The sequence below is a fragment of the Melanotaenia boesemani genome, chromosome 13 (genome assembly GCF_017639745.1).
Source record: "Melanotaenia boesemani isolate fMelBoe1 chromosome 13, fMelBoe1.pri, whole genome shotgun sequence".
NCBI lineage: Eukaryota > Metazoa > Chordata > Actinopteri > Atheriniformes > Melanotaeniidae > Melanotaenia > Melanotaenia boesemani.
Window position 1 is genome coordinate 29,259,495 of NC_055694.1, and position 10,796 is coordinate 29,270,290.

General features: G+C 37.6%; 1 protein-coding gene across 1 annotated transcript; it reads left to right on the plus strand.

Annotated features, from left to right (window-relative positions):
* Positions 1–301: 301 nt before the first annotated feature.
* tspan31 (tetraspanin 31) lies at positions 302–9,892 on the plus strand. The gene is made up of 6 exons (XM_042004143.1): positions 302–487; positions 6,428–6,595; positions 6,848–6,928; positions 7,007–7,147; positions 7,222–7,332; positions 8,506–9,892. The coding sequence occupies exons 1-6, from the start codon at positions 425–427 to the stop codon at positions 8,578–8,580; spliced, it is 639 nt and encodes a 212-aa protein (XP_041860077.1). The 5' UTR covers positions 302–424; the 3' UTR covers positions 8,581–9,892.
* The last annotated feature ends 904 nt before the right edge of the window (positions 9,893–10,796 follow it).

Consider the following 10,796-nt stretch of genomic DNA (forward strand, 5'->3'; position numbering starts at 1 on the left):
GAATATTTCCATTCAAAAATTTATTAAATTATTGTGCTGGTTACACTTATTTAATCTATTGTCAAACATGACTTGATCATCACTTAAATCAACATTAATATAATAATGTATTCAATAACAAACGTGTATGTACAGCAATAATATGCTTATATAGTACCCACCCTCAGTAATCCGACCGCTGCTGTCTGTTCCGTAGCAGAGTCTACGCACTGAGCGGGGTTTGTTTGGAACTATTGGAAGCTCCATGACCCACGTGACCGCTCTTCCAGCGAAGTCAACGGAAGTCGCAACTCTGAGTATATCGACGGCTCTGGCGCAGACGTCATCAATCACACCCTTTACGCTGCTTGAGCTGCCCTGACCATCCGGCAGGTTCAGTTCTGTTTGCTTACCGAACTCTGCTGAAAGAAGGTTTATTTCCAAGATGGTTTGTGGCGGGTTCACCTGTTCCAAGAATGCACTCTGTTCCCTGAATGTTGTTTACATGGTGAGTGTACACTGTGGATGCTAACTTCTAGCTAGCTAGTTAAGTTAGGCTAGCACTTAGCTACTGAATGAAGTGGTGTAATGCTAGCTCCGAGCTAGCTAGCAACGTAGCAATAGCGCAGACATGATTATACTGATCATATAACCTTTTGTTTCACATGCTGTCTGGTCTCATCCTACACGTGATTGGTATGTACATTATTGTAGTTTTAACCAATTTAGCAGCCGAGTTTATGTCTTTTAGCTAATGTATCTAGTTAGGAACGTAGTAAGTAGTGGCTACTAGTCTGCTAGCTATCGTCATTATGCGTCCAAAGGCTGCCGTTGGCTGCGAGGCCAGCTGACCTACAGTATCACGCTTGAGTGGGTTATCTTCTTCTTTAACTGTGTAATCAGTCATCAAGGTTCCTTTCAGCAAGTGTTTTAACTGTTCGTGTCTCTGCTGTCTAGTTGAAGTAACGTTAGTTGTGGTTGTAAACAAGCAGACTGCTGACTCAAACCGTCCAAATGCTTTATATACTCATGACGACGTTTACATAAGAAAAACCAGAGCCTCGCACTTCCTTCCCAGAAAAAAAGCCTGGTTTTGCCTGCCTGTAAAACTGAATATATGCATATAGCAAAAATAATATTCAACGGTAAAAGGATGATTATACAATGCATTTTTAAAACGCCTATAAAACTGATGTACTGTTCTGAAGAAGTGGTTTGAAAGAATATGTAGCTTGTTTCAACAGTTTCTTGTCCTTTAGGAGGTTGTCAAATCCTTTATGTTCAGTCAGCACCTTCAGATCTATAGTTTTAACCAGCCAGCAAGCTCAGCTTACATTAATACAAAAATAATTAGTCATTTGGAACCGGATCATGTGTCTGTTTTGGTAAGTAGTTTGTGTCAAAGTTGTCCTAAAAGATTTTAGTAATTGTAATTAATGTTATCAACACTTAAAACTACACTAGATTGCTGGCACCAAAAAACGCTTTCACTTAAACTGACGATGATTTCTCTGGATTGGTAGTGTGTAACTCTGTGAGGCAGGCATGTCAAACTGGTCCAGCAAAGGGCCGTGTGGCTGCAGGTTTTTGTTCCAGCCAGCCAAGAGCACACAGTTTGACCAATCAGCTGTCTGAAGACTGAGATCAGTTGATTGAATCAGTCAAATCTGGTGTGCTGCTGCTTGGTTGGAACAAAAACCTGCAGCCACACGGCCCTTTGCTGGACCAGTTTGACATGCCTGCTGTGAGGTGTATTGTGATGGATAGTTTACCCTTTGTGATCAACAGAAGTTTTCCAGGCATTTATATCCCATCCAAAAGGTTTACAAGCCACAAAAAGTAGTGTTTATTCAGAGACTCTCTAGGGTAAATTCACAATGAGTGATCCATGATAACGCCATTATTTATTAGATATATTGTTTATTGATTAGCATTTTAAAATCTTTCAATAAAACCACAGAAAAAACAAACAAAAAAAAAATTAGGTTAAATTTGGTTAAACTAATCAAAATCTGAAGCACATGCTTATTTTGCCAACCCATTTATTACATTTTTATCATAAAAAAAAGATCACTGCATCTACTATGTTGCTAAGAGACCTCTATTTAACTTAGAGCTGACATTTCACCTATCAAACTTTCCACCAATCAGGGAGCTTAAAATGAGGGTAATGTCCAATCAGCAGCAGCCAAAGATGAACAATTGAGCAGAAAGTTCTATGTGTGTTTAAAAAGAAGAAAAATAATGCTCCTCTATGGCTGGATTAAAGTCAAGAAGACGTTTGTGATGCATGGTGGCACCAAAAACACGCTGAGTTGGTTTTGTGGGGATAGTAGGTAAATAGTAGCATAAATAACTGTAAACAAAGGGGAAAACAGCTGGAGGAAAATGTGTAAATATATAAATACTTTCTGTTGTGTGTTTGTTTTTAATGCCATGTTTTTTCTACTGAATGACTTAAGTGAATGATGTGCAGAAGAGAAAATGTTTTTTCTTTTGTTTGTTTGTCTTTTTGAGTTTTTAAGGTAAACATACTGCTGGGGATTTTTTAAACATTTAATGTTAAAATAAAATCCATAGCATAGAGTCCATACAGTTTATAGCTTTACTATTTTGGCTGTTATGGTGGTTAAAATTTTTTTTTTGTTTTTTAATTTTGTAATAAAATTGCTGGACTTTATATTAATTAATCTTGTGTGTATATTAATATTCTGTCATCATAGTTGTTTAGTCTTTCAGCTGTTTGCTACATTTACTAGTTTTACTTTGCTGACAATGCAGTGCTAACATCGTTAGCTGTGATTTTTGATTTTGTTCCTTTATATTTTTCAACTGTTGGTACAACAGAATTTTTGGGCAGTGAATTATTTTAGCCTTTATGTAGTGATATTGATTTTTCTCCAGCTTTTGTGATCATTAATCTGATAAAGACAATATTTTACTTGCAACAGTTTTATTTGTCAGTGTTCCTCATGTTTAAATTTTTTTTTTAGCTTATTAATTTAGACATGAAATCAGTCTTGACTCAACAGTCTGCTATTTGTTGAAGTCATATGAGCAAAGCTGTCCGACAGTGAGAGCTTTTTGTCCCAGTCAGCTCTGTGCTAAAAGAACGTCCGCCCATTTAGAAAACGCTGAACTATGTTCACATACTAGCAGTCGTGTTGACAGCTTTGTCTCTGTCCATGTCACCATTGAGTAAAGCATTCAGAATCAAGGCCACGTTGAGCAGGGTCTGACAACGGCTACAAAAAACTAACTCTTCTCTGAAAAACTAAAATAGGAAATGAAACCCTGAGGGGATTTGTTTCCCTTCCTGTTTGACCTAATTTAAAAAGGAAGTGTCTCGAGGATGATGATGATCAGGGCTTTAGACTAACTTTCTGGTTTAACTGGTGCGTCTAACTCTTTAATTTGAGTGGACCATGAAGAAATTGAGATGCCCACAAATTTTCCCAGCCCTGTGTTTAGCAGCACATTTGAATAAATTTCAAGGTTTGATTTATATCATTACCAATAAGTGTACATGGGTAGTGATACTCCCTGGATTTATATTTAAACTCTTTCATGAGAAAAATCTGCTTGGACTGGAATCTGGTCAAATTCAGCTCTTCTCTGGATATATTATAGACCATGTTTATGGATGCTCAACCAGCCATCACATCTAGTAATGGCCAAGTAAGGTTTTGTTGAATTTTTGACACCTGACTCATTATTCAAAGTTTCAATAACAGCGTTCCAGTAGGAGGTTTAGTGGTCAGTAACCCAAAGTGCAATCAAGACAGGTTTTTCCTGAATCAACGCCTTGTAATTTGGGTGTTACAGCTTCCTTATTCCGCATTGAAATGATTTTCACACGTTACTGAGTTGTGACTGATCCAATAAAACTATCAGGCTCCAATATGGACATGACTCACAGACCATATATCTGCGTCAATTTGACGAACCACCTCACCGATCCACAGAGGGAGCTTTCGTCATCCCTGTGTTTAAAAATTATAAGTATTATCCAACTTTAAGCCAAACAAAATATTTTGATGCAGAATCAGTTCATGAAATATTTCCATTAGACCTCGTTTATGTAAATAATTATATATCATTTAGTTTATTACTCCAAGTTTCATATTTAGATGTAGTGCTATCGTGCACCTGCTGTGACAATTCTGATGGGGAATGAGCTGCCTTTGCTTCTTTAGCATGTCACTAATTTGAATATTTTTAATCTGGATCATAAAAAAAGCAAGATGGCAACTTTAAATATGCAAACAGCCAAGGTTTCTGGTATAAAATGTGGTTCAGCTAAGAAGGAAGGGAAGCGAAGCTTTCCACTGGAGCAGTAAACTTCCAGCAGACAAGGTGAAAATTGAAGAGATTAGCCCACGAAAAGCTGCTCTAATTAATTGGCTCCCAAACTGACGTTGATGAAAAGGGGGCCCTGCTGAAAAACTACTGCTCTTATTCATCATTCTGGCCAAGCAGTCCATCTGTCATTGATCTTCTGGAAAATCTAGCTAAAATGTTGATTTGCTCATAGCTGCAGCTTGTTCATGACAGGCTTTTTTCACAGCGGTAGCCATACCTTCCCTAATGCGTGTAAAACTGAGCAGCATTCACAACTTGTACAGTCCCATTTGTGGGATCTTCAAACTGAACTTAAAGTTCTTGCTAATCAGCTCCATGAAGACGTTCCGGCCAGATTGAACAGCAAATTCTATGATTTGAACTTCGCTTCAGCAGAAACGAGTTCTCTGAGGTGATACTGCAGACCACAATCTGTCTGCAACGCTGTCTGACTACCTAGTAGTGATGGTGTAATGAAGCCCCGTGAATGTGTTGAGTCTTTCGAGGCAATTGCATCGCCAACAGTGTCGTTACTCGACGCCCCATTTAACAGTTCATTTGGTAGCACTGACATCTGCTGGTCATTTGATGTCCAGCAGTCCACCTGTCAATATGTAAACTACATATTGGTGGAAATGTAAACACAATGATGCAACTGTATTTTAAATCTATAAATATATTAAAATAAATAAATAAAGTAATATATTTTAACTATCTGTGTATCTATCTATCTATCTATCTATCTATCTATCTATCCACCCACCCACCGTGTTTTCTAAAATGACTGTCGTGTTTAATTAAAGCTGAATTGAACTGCATTCAGTCATCATTGGATCCCAGTAGAGTCCCATCGGCCCCAACTCTTGTTAGAAATAAAACACTGTTGACATTAAAACTCAATGTCGTGTTATGATGTTCAGAGGTTCTTAAACTTTCTTTATGTTGGGGCTTTTACAGTACAAAGTGACCCTGGGTCCCATACAGGTATGAACACTGTATTAGTTTAATTGATCTCATGCTCAAGTTCAGGTTTATTTAGTCACATAATAAACAACAAATTTATTTAGTACAAACATTATAAAGGTGACTGAAAAGGCACAGGCTGAAGCAAAATGCTTATATATAAACCTGTCCTATTTAACTAATTAAGCTAGCCATCAACATGTACTGTATATTTTTTTACAAATAAAGAAGAAAAAAATAAACAAAACAGAAAAGTATCTAATGAACGAACAGAATTAAAGTAGAAGAATAATGATGCAGAATAAGATAAATAACACAAAATCCTAAACAAATTATGACTCTTATAGCCCTCAAAAATCACCTAACAGGTCATTGAATGAAAACCAGCTGCTACAAAAACATAATTTAAAAACTCAAGTCAGGGTTGTTAATACAAAAACTGATTATTCAATTTTACTGCAGCAAAATAAAGGAAGGACTTAAAGAAACCAATGAGAAAGAACTGGAAATTTGGTCAATAAAATGATTCAGTGATAATAAATTAAAACTAAATAAACGAAATCTTTTATTTGAATAAAAACATTTAAATAAAGAATTAATTTTATTAACTTTGTATTGTTCAAGAGTTGCCAGACACGACAGAAATTTCTGTATCTGTAGCTCATTTTCTTCTTCTTTTAATTGTTTGAAAATTCCCCCGACTTTCCCACGATTGTTGGATGCTTGGTTTCTAGAAGCCTTGTTTTGTTTATTAGGGGGTTTTAGAAACTTTCATCTTCATTCTTTTGTTTTAAATACCTTGGCCGCAGGCTACCTAAATGTCTCCCTCTGCTTTTTGGAGTTTGGTAAACAGCTGACCTCCACTAATTGATAGGAAGCTGTATTATGACTGAGCTTCTCATGGATAACAGTAACATCTCTTCGGTCTCAAATTAATTTCTGCAGCGCTTGTGGGCCTCAGGTGCAAAATTAAAAGTATTTTGCACACCTCTAGGTGGTGTTCGAGGCCTGAATGTGGATAATAATCACTTATGTATTATTTAACACCAAACCCTAAACATGACTTCTCAGTCTTGAACTTTGACCATCCCAGAGCTTTGTTCAGGAGAAAGATAACCATGGATAACCTCTTCTGTCCCTCCAGCTGGTCGGGCTGCTGCTGATTGGAGTGGCAGCGTGGGGGAAGGGCTTTGGCTTGGTGTCGAGCATCCACATCATCGGAGGGGTCATCGCGGTGGGTGTCTTCCTGCTGCTCATTGCTATCGTAGGACTGATCGGAGCAATACACCACCACCAAGTTATGCTTTTCTTTGTATCCTTTATCTGTGTAGGTGTTGATTTGCTCTTACATGGAAAGATCCCAGTTGGTTGGTCTGTTTGTTTTTTTTTCATATTTTCTAAGGAGTAATGTAAATGTTTTGGTAAAGCTCCACTTTGTGGGACTTTATAGTATGTCTTCCTTTTCATTCAAGCATGAATTATTTAGAAATGAAGCAGAGTTTTGTTTACATCCAGTTCTTATACTGTGTGGTTTATTTTTGTCATGTTTCTTTGACTCTCTCAGTACATGGTCATTCTGTTTATTGTATTCCTCTTCCAATTTGGAGTTTCATGTTCCTGCTTGGCCATGAACCGAGGACAGCAGGTTAGCACACAGCAACATACATGTAATTTTAGTATTTCCAGTTGCATGTGACTTAATTAGTTCTGTTTTTGTTTCCAGGAGGGGCTCCTGCAGTCTGCCTGGGGGATGTTGAACAATAAAACCAAGATAGACCTGGAGGACCAGCTGGACTGCTGTGGGCTGCTCAACATTACCGGCAGCACAGAGCAGTTTGATGTGGATTTTCAAAACTGTCATGCTGTAAGTTTTAAAACCGGTGTTGGTCTTTAATGCTTGCTTAGGTGACAAGCTGCTGACTCAGTCTTTGTCTCCAGCCTTGTAGAAACGGACGTAACTGTTCGTCCTGTGGAGAGATGATGTTGAATCATGCAACAGAGGCACTGAAGATCCTCGGGGGTGTTGGACTCTTCTTCAGCTTCTCAGAGGTGAGCCCAGTTCAACTACATTTTATCAGAGTGGTGATGCTGGTTTGATTGTGAAGGGCAGGAAAGCTGGAAACCACAATACTAACTCTAGTTAACCCTTTACAGATCCTAAGGACACCCTAGGATCCAATATCAGTGATCATTTTCAGACCATTTCAGCTGTGTTGACTGAATTGAAATTTCCCATTGGATATTCTTTTATAGATAGTTTTAGAATTTTAGTGTTGGTTCCTTGACTTAGTCTAAAATGGTTAAGCTACATAAAAGCTTACACATTGGTCCCAAGAGGACAGAAGATTAGAAAAACATTATAAATGGCAATTTTGAAGCCACATTTTTCTTATAATAAACAAATGCATTCCTTTATGTTAGGGGTTCATTTTGGACTAGTAGCCTTCTAGGTATAATTTTTATATTTGTCTTTTTAGCAGCCAATCTTCCTTGGCCTTCATTTTCTTTATTGCACAAAAACTGTACAAAAGTAGTCTTTCTGAGAAATGTTTATTTATTTATTATTACATTATCAGCTGCAGTTATTGAATTTTTTTCATGTTAGGCCAAATAACCAACCAGTAGCATAACTTATTACATTACTGGTAAAATGTCATTACGTTATTGGTTTTATTACATTTAAATGGCCAGAATTGTTTCGAAATTGGTTGCTACATGGACAAGTATAAAATCTTTAAACTAGAAGGGAAGTAGTCCAAAATGAATTGCTAATATAAAGTATGGTATTTGTTTATGTTAAGGTATTGGTTGCTACAGTTCATCAGATTAATGAAACAGTTTATTTATTTTATGTTTTTTTTTCTTCATTAAACTGGAGTTTTGTAAGCAAACTGGCCTTTAAAGGGTTAAAAATTACAAAATATTATCTAATATGTATATTTAAGGCAGAAGTTGTTTTAAAAGACTTACTCATTTTAAGTGAAAAAAATATTAATATCTAATGTTTTTACACCAGCTTTGAAATAGTGACTTTTTTGTCCTTAGGATGAAATATGTGTGTTTTTAAAAGATCTCTTCAGGGTTATTACTGTGATATTATGGCTTTTACGTCTGGGAATCTTTCATGTCATCCATTTTTGTTCACATTATGAGAAATAATCCAGGTTTTGGTGGTAAATTGTGGTTTGAGATGTTGTCTGATATGTAATGCTTCACTCACAGATCCTGGGAGTGTGGCTCGCTGTGCGCTACCGGAACCAGAAGGACCCACGAGCAAACCCAAGTGCTTTCCTATAGTCTGTCTTTTGGTGCAGGGCCGTAGATACAGTTTGACACACTGGTACAAAGAATAGTACACACCTAGCGGTGGACACTCAGAGCCACAGCAGCCACAACAACATAGAATGGACAAGCACACACCGAGATACAACAAGCTTAACCAGAGACTGAGAAACTTCCAGAACCTGTTGGAACATGTCTGCTACACCTGGATACTTGTGTATGAAAGGATGACTCGCTATGCCTTGATTTGAGTTCCAGATTTCTCAGTTGCAGCCGGCTAGCCCAACAGGTGATGGACATGCCTGCATGAATCCTGCACTTGCACACACCAACAGCCCTTCATCCATCTCACACCAACTAATAACTTGTTTGCATCTTGAATCTAGCGTAGTGTCCCCTCTGAACTAAGATATACTCGTCTGCTGTCAGTGATCTGTGAACTGTTCGCTGTGAAGAGGAAGCTGTAAGCTAGTTTTTCCACATTTATCTAAATGTTTTCTCCACATATCACGTAGTTGGGATTAGGAGCTCAGTTTAGGGCTGATACGTGTTCAGATTTCTGTGAACTGTAACTGAGCCAACTAAAGTCCTGTTCGATGCCACAGACTGCAGCCTCCATGTTGTACATAATGTTTAGCTCATTCTCAGTGGGTTTGCCAAATAGTTTCCTATCTAGCTTTCAGGTTTTTCTTCCAGAGCAATCCTTCCTGTGTTCCCCATCATCCTCTGTGTTGCCCTGTGGTGTGGCTTTAGTATAGATTCTGATGGTAGAAAACTGGATCCAGGTACATGTAACTGGAACAAATCATTAAAAAGTCCAACAGTATGTGTAGTTTGTTTGGAAAAATCAAGTAAGTTTGCCCTAAACCGCTTTATTTAGTTTCTTTCTGATGTAAATTGTGAGACTGTGCTTTTTGGAAAAGTGAAATTGTTTTTGTTTGGTTCATCAGTGTTAATGGTTTGTTGTAAAATATGCTTGTGAAATATTTTTAGGATCTATTTAAGTTTGTTGCACATTAAGCAATTGTTTTAATGATATGATTTTACTCTATTTGTCATTTGAAGTTGATAAATAATTGCACACGTTTTGTTTTACATGTGTTCTCTTATGAATTTGTTTGAACTTGAAGGACTAACAAGTCTTACTTCAGCATGTCGTCTTTTCTTATGATTTCTCGCTGCTGGTTTGGAGTTGGCGGTGTAAATAAAACATTTGGACAGATTTTATGCCGTATTTCACACCTCACTTTGAATTTGTGTTACTTATCAAAATGTCTCGAATTTCTGAAACATAATTTTCCAAATAATAAAAGTTTTAAAATCGTGAGTAGTTTTTCTAGATCTGCCATGTTTTTATTACCACCATAAAATAAGGAATATCTGAGAATGTACAAGATTATTAAAAGCTCTGATGTACAAAATAAACAAAGGAAAACCCTCAGAAATCAGACTGAAACTGCGTTTTTTTTGAAATTTGATTTGATCAGAATAGTAAATCAGCCTGAAGCATCTTCACCTGTTTTTATTTTTATTTTTCATCAATGAATTGTCTGAGAAGAAGAAACAGCATCAAAACTTAAAGCAAATATTTATAAACCATGTTCTTATGAATTCAGCTTGAAAATCATTGAAACAAGCCGTAAAGAACCTTCTATTAACCACATGATGGCAGTACAGACCACCAGCTGTCGAACCACCTAATCATCCTGCTCTGACTGATTACCTGAAGCAGGATTAATGATTTCTATAAACAGGTACCAGGCGAGTGTGGGTGCTGTCAACATGACACCTAAAGTGAAGCTTTGGTTGCAAGCTGCAATTCTTCCATCTGAAGACATTTTAACACACCAGCTGGAATTGGCCCAGACGTGGGAAGAGGGAAAGGGGGGAGAACAGAAGGAGAGTTTAAGTACATGTTGATAAGGGTACAGACAACGTACAAGGAAATTGTCTCCATCCCTTTCAGCCAAGGTTGTTATAAATGCTGATAAACTGACCCTCATTCTCATTTCTAAATGCTATTACCCCCCTCCCCTATCCACTCTCATGATGGGGTGACCTGTGGTTATTTCCACTCCTCCAGCAAACACCTGCAGGTTCATGTTCTGAAGACCCAGAAATGTGGATGCAAGTTAAATCTCCCCACTCAGGCCTTTGGGTCGTGAGTGTTTCCGGTGGCTGGGGACCAGCTTTATGAAAATAGCTCCACATTTCACTTCCCTTGTCTTGCC

Coding starts and splice junctions, on each gene's coding strand:
- tspan31 (XM_042004143.1), top strand. CDS start 425: ATGGTTTGTGGCGGGTTCACCTGTTCCAAGAATGCACTCTGTTCCCTG. Junction 488..6,427: donor CCCTGAATGTTGTTTACATG/GTGAGTGTACAC, acceptor CTGTCCCTCCAG/CTGGTCGGGCTGCTGCTGAT. Junction 7,333..8,505: donor TCTTCTTCAGCTTCTCAGAG/GTGAGCCCAGTT, acceptor CTTCACTCACAG/ATCCTGGGAGTGTGGCTCGC.